This window comes from Poecilia latipinna, unplaced genomic scaffold, assembly GCF_001443285.1.
Source record: "Poecilia latipinna isolate Pla-1442-1.1 unplaced genomic scaffold, P_latipinna-1.0 Scaffold64, whole genome shotgun sequence".
Taxonomy (NCBI): domain Eukaryota; kingdom Metazoa; phylum Chordata; class Actinopteri; order Cyprinodontiformes; family Poeciliidae; genus Poecilia; species Poecilia latipinna.
Genome location: NW_015112680.1, coordinates 252235 through 268796, shown reverse-complemented (window position 1 = coordinate 268796; position 16562 = coordinate 252235). Strand labels below are relative to the sequence as shown.

General features: G+C 39.6%; 1 protein-coding gene across 5 annotated transcripts; it reads left to right on the top strand.

Annotated features, from left to right (window-relative positions):
* Positions 1-1159: 1159 nt before the first annotated feature.
* On the top strand, positions 1160-15813 carry elovl1b (ELOVL fatty acid elongase 1b). 5 transcript variants are annotated; one of them, XM_015058759.1, is made up of 9 exons: positions 1160-1311; positions 1689-1814; positions 13791-13893; positions 13978-14168; positions 14308-14388; positions 14495-14551; positions 14642-14747; positions 15039-15175; positions 15316-15813. In XM_015058759.1, exons 2-9 carry the CDS (start codon positions 1806-1808, stop codon positions 15673-15675), a joined length of 1044 nt encoding a protein of 347 aa, XP_014914245.1. In that variant the 5' UTR covers positions 1160-1311; positions 1689-1805; the 3' UTR covers positions 15676-15813. The 5 variants fall into 5 exon arrangements, with proteins under 5 accessions (XP_014914245.1, XP_014914254.1, XP_014914271.1 ...); XM_015058751.1 differs by lacking the exons at positions 1160-1311; positions 1689-1814 and adding exons at positions 10836-10991; positions 11160-11255; XM_015058777.1 differs by lacking the exons at positions 1160-1311; positions 1689-1814 and adding exons at positions 11160-11255; positions 12446-12547.
* Positions 15814-16562: the final 749 nt, after the last annotated feature.

The following is a 16562-nucleotide window of genomic DNA, read 5'->3' as shown; positions in this document are numbered from 1 at the left end:
CACAACAGCAGGCAAATGCAACCTAAATCCAATGTAATTGTTCATATGCATCTCAATTTTTTGATGGCAGTCTGAACGACTCAATTCTTAAGTTTTCAAGCCCATAAATTCCTATCTGTGCCACTTCTTCATATGTAGTAATTTAAAGTGTTCAAGCTGACTTCGCTCTGAACAGTTGCGTCACATTTTATGACTTGTGTCATTGATGTGAGACAAGCATCATAATTCTGCTCCAGAAAAAGCCAGAGGTGGTAAATCTCGACGTAAACAATGAGAGCCTCATTGTTTACATCGCCAGCAGCGACCAACATTTGGCTTTCTTTTTTCTTAGCTAGCTTTTGTCTTTTTCTGATCTTTTGAAAATACTGCCAGCACCCATTTCAACAGTGTTAAATATCTCCATTTAGATGGCAGCATCCTTTGTTATTTCATTAAAAAAAAGTGTGCTGCTGTGCGATATATGTTCTTCTTCTGTGTCAATCTGGGGTTGTAAACCTTTAACACATAAGTCTGATTGAGAGCATTTAAATAGCGTGAATGACCACGAACAAAAACAAACAAATATATTTCAGCAAATATTGGAACGGAGCATCAAGACCTGCTATTTGAATTAAGTCTCCACTTGTTCTAGCTCTGTGTTCATGAGTATCAAAATGTACTCTACTCAAGTGAACAGTGGCCAAGCGGGTCACATTGTCTATGAACATCTTTTACAAGTATACATGTTCCTTTACATATATTCTCTGCATGCATTCACTTTACAATTCTTAACCTTATTATTTAAAATATTTGAACAACTTTTACTTCTTTATTCATAAATTGTGAGCAAACAGTAACAAATTACACCCCTACTTGTAGAGCCAATCATCCTCGCTTGACACAGTAAGGGCAACCAGACACGGTCATGATTGGACAGGTAAACATACTAAACGTAAATATTAATTTATCTATATTAGTAGTTTTGCTTTTACTTGCCAAAAATGCATTTGAAGAATGTTTCAGTCGAAGTCCCGTGTCTGCATCAGTATTTGGAGGATATAATTTAAAATAGAAAAAGCAATCTTCCCTCCCTGATCAATTTTGATTTCGACATTTGATAGTGTATCGCTGCGGCTCGATTCCACCCATATTAAGTGACTGAGTCACCGGTACCGGGTGGCTCCACCTTCTTACTGCTCCCTCAGAGGGTTGGGTCCAGAGATTTAAGCTGAGAGGAAGAGGAAGCTGAGCTAACTTAGCAGTGACACGAGTTTCCTCCATTTATCAGCCAGATTTCAACAGACTGGGCGGCGGTTTACTTTGGCAAAAGCAGTGAGTAGCTTTTTTATACAGTTTACTGAGAAAAATGTTGAACTTTTTGTACCTGGAGTTACTTTCAAGTGGTTTGGTTTGGGGAGGGGGGAAAGAAGAGGTGTGTAAAACGCGACTGTTTTCTACAACAAGAGTTAAAACCGCTTTACAGAAACTTTTAAAAATGTTGGAGTTTAACAGTTAGTGGGGGAAAAAAGTATTGTTATTTTTCTTTCTGTTTGTTTGAAGTCACGGTGTTAAAAGTTACACCCGGAGTGGTGTCAGGCGGTGTATCCTGCTCAGGAAGGGAACTTGCGGTGTTTTTAAATTTGCATCTCAATCCGCTTGTTTATTCAGGCTAATTGTTCAGGTTATTGTTGATGGTGTCATGTTTGCAGCTGTGCCGCGAACAATGATCCCATTGACAGGTGCGGAGTGGCTGCTGTGTTTTTGAAGTATAACTGTGATCTGGAAGTGAATGTGATGATGAGGAGGAACAAGCTGCACTTTGGATTATGATGAAGGTACTTCCAGGCTGCTTCACCGTTATGAAGGTTTTTTTTTTGTTTTTTTTTTTAAAGCCATTTCTCTTATCTGATCTTCTATCGATCCTACAAATAAGCCATAGCATGAAAATAGTTTTGTATGGTTGCTTATTCATATGACTCCAAACAAGGTGGAAAAGTTTTGACTGAAAAAAAAAAAAAAAACATGATCAGCACAATTTACTTATTTCCCCAGTTCCCCAACAAATGCATGTATTTTAATAAACCGTATGTATTAATACATTGTTTTTTGTTGTCTTTTTCCCCATTAGGGTGCTGTATAATGTGGACTTTCGACACTGGTGTTGGATTTCATAATTTTGTAGAAACCACCAACAGCAGTTGCCTAAGAACACAGAGTAGCACAATGATGATGTCTTTTTCTTATGGTCACAAACAAACTGACAGTGTGAAGTGAAGGCATCATTGGTTCCTTCAATGATGGTTAAAAAGATTCAGTTTTATAATTTTACCTGTTGCATATAAAACAAAACATACTTTGTGCACTGGTTAAAAATTATAAAATGGGAACAAGGCGTGTTGTTTACCTTCCAGCTGGTCATCATCGATCCCTTTTGTTTTTGTGTGATTGTTGGCCGAGGTAAATTATGGGTTCTAACGAACTGTTAACAATGCAAACATAATCTGTAACCAATGGTGGTGAGGAGGACATGGTCCCAAGGTCAACCGGCCCGTATCTAAGCTCTGTGGGTAATGCAAACACAGTGCCAGTGCTGTTACTATTATCTCCGCCGTGTCACTTTTTCTTATCGCTTCATCAGCCTCCAATGTCAACATCCTGCCTGAAGGGTTTGAATAATATGAGCAGAGCAGATAGCAGAGCAAGAGACAATGTATAGATGCTGACCTTTTTAAATGCCCCCCTCCCCCTTCCTTCGGAGCAATAATTGTCAACAGTTTCTTGTGGTTTTCAACTTGAAGAGGTGCCTTTCTTAGTTGATTGGTGTTTTCCTGTTAGGTGGTGCACTTCTCTGAGTTTTCGTGTCAGTTTGACGAGTAAAACCCTAAGAGGATTGTTGTCACTTAGTGATTTAGTTTACAGATGCACAGAAAGACGGCTTTAATGTTTTGTGATCCTGCTTTGACGGAGCTGTCTTCTTTGTGTTGTCCAGTGTTTGAACTGGCTCCTGATGAGTGCCTTCGTAATGACAGCCCTTGGTAAATGTTAGTTCTTTACTTAAGGCCCAGCGTTGGTTTGTTAATGTGGCCTAGTGTAGTTTTGTTAGAAAGTGATGACTAAAGAGATCTGACTCCTTTTTTTTTTTTAAGTCTAGCAAATATTTGAAATTCCTACATTTTCATTACTTTAGACCGGCTGAGTATTTATCTCAAACTGCAGTTAAAGATTGTTGGGTTAATCGATCAAAAGATAAAATCTTCTTTGTGAACATTTCAGGTGAGGGCTTGTGTATTGCAGAGTTGCTGTCGTTAGACTTTAAATGTTGATCATTTGCACGTCATCACTTGCAAAAACTCAACTGGAGGAAGAACCGACTAATGGGCAGCATTTTATTTGGGTTAATGACAGGCATTAGAGTTTTTATTTAAATGAGAGGAATGATTTCATCATTCCTTACTGTGAGTTTATATGAACTAATCCTGTTATTTGTTGACGCTACATCTGCTAGCGTTTTCATAAAGTACAGTTTGCAATATTTTTTTTAAAGGTAGAGTTACCAATTTTACCAACAACTGTATTACTTTAATATTGTTTATAACTGAATTTTCAAGAAAAAAAAAGCATCTATTAAATTAATGACTCCATTCCAGAATCAATGTAATTTGGAGGCTGTGACCTTTGGGTTGCATGTGTTTAGAATCCATGCAGCTTTTGGGATCGAGAGAAGCTGGAACATTGAATCGTTTCCATTGGAAACGATCGTGTAATATTGATGAGCTTAAGGAAGGATGTCACAACAATATGACTTGCGATTAAATAATTCAATATTTAAGTAAACATTGCTAATGTCTTTCTGCTGCTTGCTTGCAGGAGTCATGTATGACATGTAGTTTTGTAACCACTTTACCAAGGCTTTACCTTGTAAAATCTTTTCTGTGCTGCATTAAGCAACAAGTATAAAGTATATTACTAGTATAGAGAGCTTGAAAGCATGGTACTTCAACATATGCTCATTACAATTGAAGTAGTTCTTTGCTCTGTTGTGTGGTGATGATAAATTTGTAACATATTGTACTGGCCTATGACGCACATCGAAGCATTCATCTCAGCTGTTTCCAAATGCAGTACAACTCGCTCAGGCTGCACCGTTCCTCTGTCGCTTCCACACATTTCAGCTTGATGCATGCAAATGGTGGGATTGGGTTCTTCTCTGAACATGGCACTTTTGGTCTTTGAGAAAGTTTTCTTATCGGCATGAATATGAACATCATGGCTTTTTATGAGACCAATTTGGATGCACGACTCACTCTACCAGAGACGGTAGACCTCACTGCCTGTATTCAACAGGGGGTAATAGACGAAGGGTCAGGGAAGTTTCTGTATTAAACTGCAATGGATTTTCCTTTTTATGGCTGTTCAAATGTTTTAGACTCCATGACGGCGTTTGGCATGTCCTTCTCATCCTGTCTGGGATCACTAAATCTGAGGAGGACAACTCAGTTTACTGGGTACAGAAAGGAAGTGTAACCGGACGCCGATTGATGTTTGAACTTTTTAATGATTTGCTTATTTAAATTTCCCTTTCTACATAGCCGTAAGGAAGTTACAAGCTGAAAGTGCACATTCCATCTAGGCGTCAGCTTGAACAGCTGGCTCTTTCATTTTTGAAAAATTAGATCAAAGGTCAAATGATAAAAACTTAACGTTGGAAACTCTGTATGACAATTGTGTGTGTCTTTTTCTGGATATTTCTTTATTGAAGAAAGCAGTGGTGTCCGAAGTAATTCCTTGGGACGTTTGTTTATTTTTTTCCCCCTGGTTCATCACACCTGGCTGGTGACTGTTCATTTGCGGGCCTCTGACATGGCAGGGATGTAGTTGGACCATTTGAATCAGCTGTGTTGGAGCAAAGACATTTAAAACTGACAGGACACTGGTCCTTGAGGACTGGAGCATGACACACGTTGAATAAAGGATCGGTATCGGAGAGTAACTGTTTATTTGCACAGCGACTTGTAAGCAGTCATGTTCTCTCCGTGGCGTTGTATCAGAATGTCTTGACAAGACATAAAGGGTTTCATTCCACTCGTGTTTAAGTCTTGCACTACCCCAGCCTGCCAACCAGGTTGGTTTTTCACACTGGTTTGCTATTTAAACATTATGCTTAGCTATTCGTCACCCATTAAACACGTTGAGGTTTGGCTTACACGTGTCTGTATCTCTCCCTCCTGGTATGTCAGACTGAAATGTCATCGTGTTTACTGTAAACTTATTCCCTATGTCTTCCTTTGAAGACTTTTGGGTTTTCATAAACACGGATACACATGAGAAACGGGTGACATTGTCTGTGGAAAGTTACAGAAATTTGAGTCCTTGGTGAGAAAAAGGAAGGAAGGAGGGAGGGAGAAAATGAGGTTAATGTTGATCGGTAGGCCTTGTTTGGGATGATACTCCCCACCCACCCAACACTTTACACACCCACGTCCCAGCACAATGCAGAGGACACGGGATGCTAGCATGTCAGTCCCATAACAAGTTTGGCTGCATTCCTCAGCTTGGAGGAAGTGGTCTATAGTGACTGTGGGGGGATCTGCTGATTAAGCTTTTCTATTTTCTTAATGTTTTTTTTTTTTTTTTTTTTTCTGTCCAGTGATGCATTGTGTTTTTGTTTTATTTTTCTTTTAGTGAGAGTATGTTTAACTTTAATCTTGTATGCATGCCTGGAAATAAACATGCGTGAACATAACTACTTCCGCAAAACAGTTTTTTCTTTCATTATGTTGGACTACAAGATACATATTGAAATATACAGGAATTATTAGTGCTAGTTTTATAATCCTTCATTTTTATGTTAAAAAAAAAAAAATATATATATATATATGTAAGTTGGAGCTGCTTCGGTCATTGATCAAAATCTTTACTGAAAAAAGTATTGATTTAATGCATCAAGCGTTGGCATATAGTTTTAAAACTCTTGTACTGAATATCAAATAAAAGTTAGGAACATATATTTGGCTTCAAAACTGAGGATAACCTTGTAATTCATGTAGTGGGGTGGAGCTGGTCAGAATCAGCAGCTTGAAGGAATAATGTAGATCTGATAGGTTTGTAATGGATTCTGTATTTTTCCTCTATCTCTTTTATCTGCTTGCACGCACACGCTGCAGCTTACATAACCATGTTGATGTGTGACTGCCGCCAGTCATACGTACACAGACTGAAACTGATTAGACTACCCTTTAGGGAGAGTACAGATTACAGAAAAGAATAAAAAGCTAAACTCACACCACAATCTTTGCCTCACTTGGTTACAGCCATAAGGTGAGCTAAGTGTGGCCGGTGAATGTAGCTCTGCATCTGTTCCATTTGTATGACTTGTAACATTTGAGCACTTTTCGGCTTTAAAGCCTGTTTTTATATATAACCAAATCTCATTATTTCTCAAGGTAATTTACACTGAGGGCTTCTGGTCAGGTCCTGAACCTGGGTGGTGCACAGAGACAAAAATGAATGAACTCCAACAGGCTTTAAAAGTGATTCAGGAAACATTTGACCCTCTTGTTTGACCTGTCCAAGTCGTGTGACTTTCTGTTCCAATCCAGGTAGACATGTAAAGATGGACACCTGGGATATGTTTCTTTTACTATGGGATTATGTTGGCGTTTATTTGCAGAGAAGCTACCGAGTCTGGCTACTAAATGAGTACAAGTTAATACTGATAGTTGCTCTCCTGGTTCTTTCTGATATGTAGAAAATCTGCACAGCTCAATTAAAATTGTACTTTATGTGATGGAAAATCAAAGTTTAGCTCCCAGCTGCGTTGGTGGGTGTGTGGGTGAGATCATGAATTAAATAGTCTGTGGGTAATTTCCTCATTTAAGAAAATATGTTGCAGAGCTTGTGTAGAATGAGTGTTTTGGTTGCTTTACGTGCTTCATGATGACATGGCTGCAGAACAAGTTAGGATGAGATTAAGTCCTACACATGGTGAAACAGTTTTTGTCCCCACAGCTCCTAAACGTCAGATTGGAAAACAGAGAAGGGCTTACTAACAAAATGCATGTTCCTAATTATGTCATTGAGAATGTCGCCCGACATGATCTATTGCCACGCATTACTGCTTTTTGTTACATAATAGTGGATGTTCTTAGTTTTGTTTTTTTTGTTGTTGTTTTTTCCTGAAACAGATTTGCATGCTGTCACTTCTTGCACAGTCGCCACACTGCATTCTGATTATTCACTAATTATGCCTGGGTTTTTTTCCTGCATTGTCTTGAGAAAACTCTTACCTATGAAACTGCCTTATTGCTGAAGTTGTTAAAATCCATTGAATGGCTAAACATAGATCACATAGCAAATCACGTGTGACACACGTGTGACTTGATGATGAAACTACTCAACAATGCAGTATTGCATTTCCTTAAACACGTGGGCAATTACCAGTATGCTTTATTGTTTTAATGAATAATGGTTTATATCAGATTCTTATGAATGGGTTAGTTTCAAATACAGCTGGAACATTGAAATGCAAATCAGTGATTACAAAGTAGGGTTTAGCTAAAGTGTGAGATGGCCTCATTCTTCTTTTACATGTAATTATTTTGAACTGATTTTCAGATTAAATGGAATTAAATATTCATGTTTTAATAAATCAGAATATATTTTTCCCCCAGTAACTCAGTTTAAGCAGAACAGTGTTTAGATTAATTACACACATCCTTTTTGTCTATGATTTTCTCCCTAGAGCTAATGAAAACGCATTTGATTAGAACATTGCATCACATAAGTAAAAAAACAAAAAACAAAAAAAAACTTAACGCAGAATAGTGGGCTAAATTAAATTATGTTTAATACCTGCCTTTAGGTTGTTTCTAAAAAAATGTTACTCTAAAAAATGTCGATAAGAAGGCATTTTCTAATTCATTCAAAATAACTGTATTTCATTAACCTGACTCTGATGAACGAGCACAAGCTGCAGAGGTGTGGGTTATTGCCACATTTCTTTCCCTAAGCCTGGTTTATATGATATTATGAATGTCTGAAAAGTACCGAGCGATCGGCCTGTTATTGAGATCTCGCCTGTATTCTCAAATCTACGACTGCCTGTTTGTTTTTGTGCTCTTTCCATCGCACACTGCAGGCTGCGGGCCTCTTTGCTGATAAGCGTAACTTTTAATGTGATAACATCAGAGCTTACTACTTGTGTAAACTACCTTAATCCCCTCCAACCATTTTCTATGTTCCCGCTTACTCATCCTAATGGACTCTCGGTGGGAGGCCGTGGTCGTCTCGCAGGTCAACACGACCATCTTGTGTGAAATGCTTCAGTTGGCTCCTACCTGATACTATGGGGTTTTCTTAGGCATGTTTTTGATATTCAGAGGGAAGGGTTTAAAGTGCGCCGGAGTGATTCTACCCCCACCCCCTGCTCCAATGTGGAAGTCTTCAAGTCAAACCTGCTTGGTTGGAAAACACTAAGTATTTACAAGACGCACTCACGTGTATGACGTTTTCAGACATCTGAGTCGTGCTGCAAAGCGTAGGTCTTATGTAAAATATAGTCTTTGGAGATGAGGTAAATGGAGCTGGATCGCATGTTAGCGTTGCTTATTCTGACATTACTGCTTCAACCTCCATGATCTGAAGTACATGACTTGGAGGTTTTATCAAGGTAAATCGCTATATCTCAGTGAGGTGATTTACAGTGTTGATTGTAATCAGCATTTGGCAGAAACGCACTTCACTGCACTGCAAATTTCAGATGAAGCTGTGAAGCATTGCATGTTTAAAGGTTTAAAGGGCAAAATGGGAGTTTAAAGCTGATAAGCCTGAGCTGGCAGTACTGGGTCAAATCAAGCTTTTATGTGAAAAGCGGGTGTTGGCGAGAGGTATTGCAGACGATGGCAACACCTAATGATCCCACAATCCCTGTTTGGGAGGTTGTTGGCCAACTCAAAGTTTACTGAAGTGCTTTGTCAAATCTAGTGTCATTTCGAACATCAAAGAGGAGGGATCTTTTATAATATATCCACCTAATCCTCTAAATTGGCCTAGATTTAGGATGAACCACACTGTACTAGTAGGGGAAATCAGTTTGTCTCTTTATTTTTAATAAGAAGAAATGGACCCTTATGTACCGTCAGCCTTCTGCTATTTATAAGACCAGGCTGGAGGGACAATGGCTCTAACTTGTCTGGGAAATGGGGCTTTGAAGTATTTCCAAGGCAACCACGAGATACAATCTCCCTGAAACACTTCTTAGAAGGAAAGGCTGAGGGCAAAATCGTACCGTCTTTTCTAAACTAAAATCAATTTGATTTACAGTTCTCTCTTTGGGGATTTGTTTTTAATTCCAAAGAATACATTTTTAGCCTCTGCCAATCAAAACTACAAGTCATTAAAAACATAAACATGATCAATAGCTTTTTTTGTTGCTGTTGTTTTTGCACATGCCACGCTATTGTTTTAAAATGAATGTGATCCCAAAGTATTTCCAAATAGTTTTAGTTGATGATGTTCCTGCATGGCTTGCTTGGGTGTGACATTGGCATTTGACTTAGTGGTTCCCTTTCAGAAAGCAAAACAATCTTATGTAAGTCCTGCAGAAGAATTTTAAGTATTATCTTATGAGTCATGTCTACTTTGCTGCAATTATTTTGGTCTACATGATGTTTTCCATCCAGCCCTGAGCAAACTTCAGCTTTATCGGCAGCTGGCTCATATGTAGTGCTTTTCTCTCCTCCCAGGGCTCTAGACTTTTTCTTTTTTTTTTTTTTTTGAAATGGTTGACAGACATTTTTAGTGATTAAGGCTTGATATGCCACATTAATTAATCATTTTAAATACAAAATGCAGCAAAATAAAGATTGAATAAATGTGCACCCCAAATTATCCACACAGGCAGATGTAGATTCCAAGTCATTCGATCAAGACGTAGGTAGGAAATGAAATGGGCCCCTTAAGGAAAACAAATTAGTAGTTCATGTGAACTACCATGGCTGGACACTGTACATTTGTAACTGGTTCTAACGCATTTTGAATTGAAACACTGAAAAAGCACAATTGAATGCATAAATAGAAAATCGGTAGTGGCTGAGATGATGATATAGTCCTGCAAAAGAAACACTTTCCTTCACCAAGTTAAACAACGGAAAATGGCTTGGTCATAATGAAATGTTTAGTTTGAGATGTTCTTCAGATATTTAGCCCTTAAAACATCTTCTAACTTGAGACTGAAATGTTCAAAATTCAGTTTGTGGAAGCTCAAACACTTTTTCACCAATTCTGCTTCACATAAATAACTTTACTAGATTTACAGGTCAATATTACCTCAATTTGACAGATTTGAAAAAAGGTCAAACTGCAATGTTAAACAATGTGTTGCAGTCAGAAGTTTGGGTGAAGCCCACCAGTGCAACCAGTGGAAAAACGTTAGTCGATACTCATCTTCTCTTGCTTATAGTACAAACATAGTGTCTTCCACATTAGAGGCAAGGTGGTGCACATGTTTTCAGCCATCTACTGAACTTGGGACACTTGGGTCATGACATGGTCCCTCACCACGACAACAGAAACTGAGGCTTCATGGGTGTTGGCTGTGTAGAGGGCCAGGAAAGGCGCAACAATAACCCCCTTCACGATAACAGAGTCTCCTCTGATTTCTTGCCTGCTCCATGTGAATAATATAATCGTCCCACCCGGAGGAGGGAGGGAAGAAAGGAGGGGGTAAACTTGCCTGGCAACTCCAGAGTTGTGTGTTTCAGGGACAACAGGGTGGAACCGGGAGAGCGTTAAAAGGGGACTGAACTTCTGCTCGTTAAGGTATGGCTGGCGGTCAGGATTTCACTTTGAATTGTTTGGTAAAGTGGGTTTAAATGGGGGCCGCCTCATCCCAGTTGTATCTCTTATGGACGTACAGGACACTCGCACATAGCGCTCGCACTCCCTCCCGCTTTCCCTCCGACTCTTCCTCCTTCCCTCCCTTTCCTTCTGAAGGCTGGTTATTCATCCACTATGTGAGTCAGGGAGGGTGTGACCTTGTGGAAGACTGCTGGTACCAGTCACTCTCAGTTTACTTTCTCACTTTCCTGCCCCTTCTCAGCCTTGCCTTTCTTTTCCCTCTCTGCTGCTTTCTCTTTCTTTTTCTTTTTTTTCTTTCCGCCTGCTTGTCTTTCTACCTGCAGCTCAAGTCAGCTGAGAGGTTTTGCCAAACCGAAAAAGGAGAAAGGCGCTTCTGCTTTGATGATTTAGGGGGGAGAAACAAGTCTGTTCTTGTGACGGTATGTATCGCAACTTTAATTTGAAAATGCAATAACTCGGGGGATGTGTTCTGCAGATGTTTTGGGCCATTTTAGGGGGGGTAATGTCTATGAAAGAAAATGTGTTCTTGACTTTTTTTCAAACTGCTTTTTCCTTTCCTTGTCCTTTACTGATCTTTGTTCATCATTAACTTCTAACTCGTGAGCTTCATTTTTCCATCCCCATGATTCATTGACATGGCTTTCTGTCGGAGGGGGAAACGTTACCCCTCCTTCCTGTTTGGTCTCTCTTTCACAGTCGCACACCAACCGTTTGCTGCTAAACTTTCCTCGTAATGAATGGGCGGTGGTGTCGGAAAGTTTAGGGGTCGGTGGTGGTAGCAGCTGTAACTCATTTCTCCCGAGAGAGATGGGGGGGGCATTTTTTTTCTAAGGTGCTTAAGTGTTCACATGTCCACAGTTGTATTGTATCACTGTGTCATGGGAATACCGAACGGTTTTCTGACCCCTTTCCTCCCCCCACTTCCCACAATCTTGAGAAAATCCTTGTCCTCCTGTTGGGTTATCTGAACCTCTGCTGATATGGCGGCACCACTAGAAGCAGAGTCCTGGACTAGTTTACTGCACAACCGTGAAGTTCTGTGCAGGCTTTTAATTAGAGGAGATAAGAGGCAGTGAGGTGCAGCTGGTTCTGGTGAAATGGTTGTTATGGTTTCACTGGGCAAATAAGGAAGGGCTCTTTCCTTGAATTTTTATCTTCATCTGGGTCTCAGAAAAGGGAAACTATCTTTTTCTGCTACTGGTTCATAAGATTACAAGATTATCTTGTCTGGTATGATTACTTTCCATGGTCAGTATTTGCATTTGACCATGAAAAGTCAAATTTTTTTCCCATTTCCTCCTAAAACAAGAAACTTTTAAACAATGTAATGAAAAGTTCACTTCAAATTATATCAAATTTTGTTTATTTAACTGAAATAGTCTGACACGACTTTTGCAAATGTTCAGATGTTGAGATTTGCCAGTGAACAATTCATTCTTACTTGACAGTAACACCACTGGCTGCATCTTTGGGTTTAAAACTATCCTGAGCCCCGTTCACAACTGGCCCTTTAAGTGGCCCTGTAGTTGCTTTGGCTTAGCGGTGGCTAAGACGGAGTAAAATAATCTGACCAGTTTCTGATTTAACTGCAAAGCATTTTCTTTCCCAGAACAAGACACACTCAGGACATCAGACAGGATACTTTTGCCAAACTGTGTGATGCCTCATCAAATATCTCAACAACAAATCAAAAACTACCCCAGTTTTTTATGTAAGAGCTATCTGAAATGCCATGTCTCTGGACTGTTGCGCAACACTAGCACGTGCACGTAATGCTTGTGTCTGCAAAGTGGCAGTGGTTCATTTTTGTTCTTGTGTTTAAAAGGCCAGTGGAAGGAAACTGGTTGCATGGCTGACAGAAATTTGTCTGGTATGCTTCTCGGTGTCACCTGAAATCTTGGCATGAAGTAACTTTGCGTGCTGTAAAGTGTTGTAGTAGATGTGTGGAAAAATTTGCACACACTACAAAGGGAATGAGAAATATGCAATTTCTCCAGTTTCAGTTTTTTTTATTGCTTTCAGAGTAAATGTTTGATTTTTTTTTTCTTTTTTATTAAACTGACTAGTGCTTGTATAACTTTTTCGTAGGAATTGTAAACTATTAGAGAATTTCCAAGGATCAGTTCTAAGAAACGCACAGCATTGCAGTTTCCTCCCAAGTTTTTTTTTTTTTTTTTTTCCACATGCCTTATCCTCCCTCCTTGCAGGTGCTGTGGTATGTCAGCTCTGACCTTCATTCCAGATACTGAAATTATTAGCCTTTAATGATATTTGCTTAAGGAGGACTGTGGGCAGTGAAAACTCAGAGCATTGTAGATTGTACTTCAAACAATGGTTCTCTCGGGGGCAAGCCGCACCCTAGAAATCTACTTTGCTACACTGCTTTCAGCTTGCACTTGAGTTATTAAGCCTTTATAGAAATAAAATGTCTGAGCTTGAAGCCCAAAGCATCACTCCTGGACAATATTTTTTTTATTATATTTAGTTATTCGCCGTTTGCTTTGTCAAGAAGTGGGTCTTATTAAAGAAGTTGTCGTTATATTCAAGGCTGAGTTTAGAGTTCAGTGAACTCTTTGGTTGCATAACTTGCTTTTTTTTTCTGTCCCAGTGGAATTTATTTGAAGAAAGCAGTCTGGATATTGTCTTTGAACCTTTGGGCTTGACTCCTGAACAATCGGTTCACTGTGGGCTGTGGGTCGCGACTCCGCCTCTCTCATATCGGACCATATCTGACGAGTAGTTTCAGCCCAGGACAAAGAAAACACCCTAGATGGACAGAAAATATTTTTTTCTTGTATAAAAATTATTCAGGAGATGGAAGTGGAAGAATAAACTTTGGGCGAACAAGTTAAAATGTCTCGAGATTGTAAAAACCTTTCCAGAGGCATTTGTGCTGCGTTTGGCTTTTCGTACACAAGGCTAACAATGAGATGTTGTCTTTATTTTCCTCACAGCTAACTTGGTCTCAACAATTCACAACAGCAAATATGCTTCGGCAACTTCAGGAGTTGGGCTCTCATGCCTTGGATATCTACAATTACCTCTTGGCAGGAATGGGTAGGCAGTTTTTCCTTAAAGTACAGAAACAATTTGTTTGTTTTTCCGTTACTCGTTTCCTGAAAATGTTGCCTTTCGTTCCAGATCCACGGATAAAGGACTACCCATTGATGGAGAGTCCTGTTCCCATGACGGCAATACTATTGGTCTACCTGTTTTTCATAATGTATGTGGGACCTCGCATTATGGCCAACCGGAAACCCTTCCAGCTGAAAGAGGCCATGATAGTCTACAATTTCTTGCTGGTGGCTCTATCGGTTTACATTGTGTATGAGGTAGGAATCTTGGACTTGCTCCAAAAATTTGACTCATCAGTGCAAATCTTGTTCACCGCCGATGCATTTTGTGTGCATGTTCCTTTGGTTTAACATTGCTTCAACTTTGTATTTTTTATTTTATTTTATTTTTTTACAGTTTCTGATGTCTGGTTGGGCTACAACGTATACTTGGAGATGTGATGCAATTGATACCTCAAATAGTCCTCAAGCTCTAAGAGTAAGTTCACCAAGCTCAACAATTACCGCTAGGAGGGGCGTTGATCGCTTTGATTTGAATTTCGTAAAACTAGACCTGCTGTTAATGTGACTTTTCTTTTCTCTAGATGGTCAGTGTTGCATGGCTCTTCTGGTTTTCAAAGATAATTGAGCTGATGGACACAGTAAGTCCTATTCTTCTCTACACCTTATTTTATTTATGCATTAATCAGCTTAATAGTTTGATGGTAAATAATTCATGTTCTTTTTTTTAGATCTTCTTTGTGTTGAGGAAAAAACACGGCCAGATTACGTTCCTGCACATCTTTCACCACTCCTTCATGCCGTGGACCTGGTGGTGGGGAGTCAGCTTTGCTCCTGGTGAGTACATCTCAAGCTAATATGAAAATAACGAATAGAGAGACAGAGGCCACCCAGGTTGGGTACAATTGAGGTTTTTCACCCTGCATGCCAGGGTGTTGCAAACGGACCAGAACGATTAGCTTGGCCTTGTAAAAAGCTTATCAAAAACCTCGACTCTTCTGTTTTAGTAGCATCAGCTTCTTTGTCGCCGCAACAGCTCTGAGAGAATAATTAGGATGGAGTCTGTGTTGATTAGGAGGATAGTTATTTTTGATTAGATTAGTCTAATGACGTGTGTTTTCTCTTAAGGTGGAATGGGATCTTTCCATGCCATGGTGAACTCTTCCGTCCATGTCATCATGTATTTCTATTATGGTCTTTCTGCTGCTGGACCGCGCTTCCAGAAGTTTTTGTGGTGGAAAAAATACATGACTGCCATTCAGCTGGTAAGGAAACCCTGCATTCAACAGTTTCACTTCCTACTGGAGTTCCTTTAGAGATTGCAGCTAAAAGAGACATTTTTGTGTTTTATAGTTGGTTTAATCTCTATTTTTTATTTATTCCACCCCCTCCCCCCCTTCAACAGACCCAGTTTGTCCTGGTCTCCCTCCACGCCACTCAGTATTACTTCATGGACAGCTGTGACTACCAGTTCCCCACCATCATTCACCTCGTCTGGATGTACGGCACCTTCTTCTTCATCCTCTTCTCCAACTTCTGGGTCCAAGCCTACGTGAAGGGTAAGCGGCTGCCCAAACAGGACACCAAGGAACAGAACGGTGCAGTGGCATACGCAAACGGCAAACACCAAGAGAACGGAAAAGTCCACGAAAACGGCAAATTGTATGAGAACAGCAGCAGTAACGGCATCCACCACGCAGCTACCAACGGCTCCACTCAATATGAGAACGGCCGCGCCCACAACGGCAAGATGAAGAAAGCTTAGAGACTTTGGAAAGAAGTACCCAGGAAGTATGACCTAGTCAGCTTGTTAAAATTACTATGGATTCCAAAGAATAATTTGACTGTTTTACAGTTTGTTTGTTTTTTTTTTGTTGTTTTTTTTAGTTTCTTGTGTAAAACATGGGCGATCAATGTGGTCAATGACTTCCACAGTCGGGGGTTCCACACCTGGTTAGTTGGTTTTGTTGGGTTTTTGTTGCATTGTGGATCCATCTATTGGAACATGATGTATGAAGAGAAGATGTTTTGAATGTTATGTCTTCACTGATGTTGAAAGCAACTTCACAGTTCAGTGTCACACTGGTGAACTTTTAGCCCATTTGCTGACCTATGACCCCCTCCCCTCCCCCTCTGTGGACAGAAGACTGTACAGTTTCTATTAAACTTGAAAAAAAAACACAGCAGTTTGTAAATAGTTTTACAGAAAGCGGAAAAAAACTAATTATATTGGTGTGATTTCTAAATTTTGTTACCACGTGTATTTAAAATTTAATTGCCAATAAATTCAGTCCTAAATTATCTTTAACATGTTGGCATTTTGTTCATTGCAACAATGAAGAAACTATTTGCACAGTTTGCAAATGCCACGTGTCCCAACAATTTCAAGTATGTGGATTAAGTAGGAGGTAAACAAGTGACCCATTATGCCCCCTCCTCCCTTCTCCATTCATGGCACAAGAGACGGCATGCTGCACACCGGACTTACTTCTGCCAGATTCAACCATGTGTTAGTTGCTGCAGGGTCATTCATGGATTTGTATTTGGATAATCTACATATTGCTAAATCCAGCCTCTAAGAAACAACACATGATGGCATTATTTAACAATAATCAGCCAAAAAAAAAAGACATTAAGATGTTGAGGTTCTGG

What these genes read in the sequence shown, in the direction of transcription:
- elovl1b (XM_015058751.1), top strand. Translation starts at nt 10,851, where the DNA reads ATGGGGGCCGCCTCATCCCAGTTGTATCTCTTATGGACGTACAGGACA. An exon ending in GCTGGTTATTCATCCACTAT is followed by an intron (nt 10,992 to 11,159) that starts GTGAGTCAGGGA and finishes TTCTACCTGCAG; the next exon opens with CTCAAGTCAGCTGAGAGGTT. An exon ending in TAATTGAGCTGATGGACACA is followed by an intron (nt 14,552 to 14,641) that starts GTAAGTCCTATT and finishes TCTTTTTTTTAG; the next exon opens with ATCTTCTTTGTGTTGAGGAA.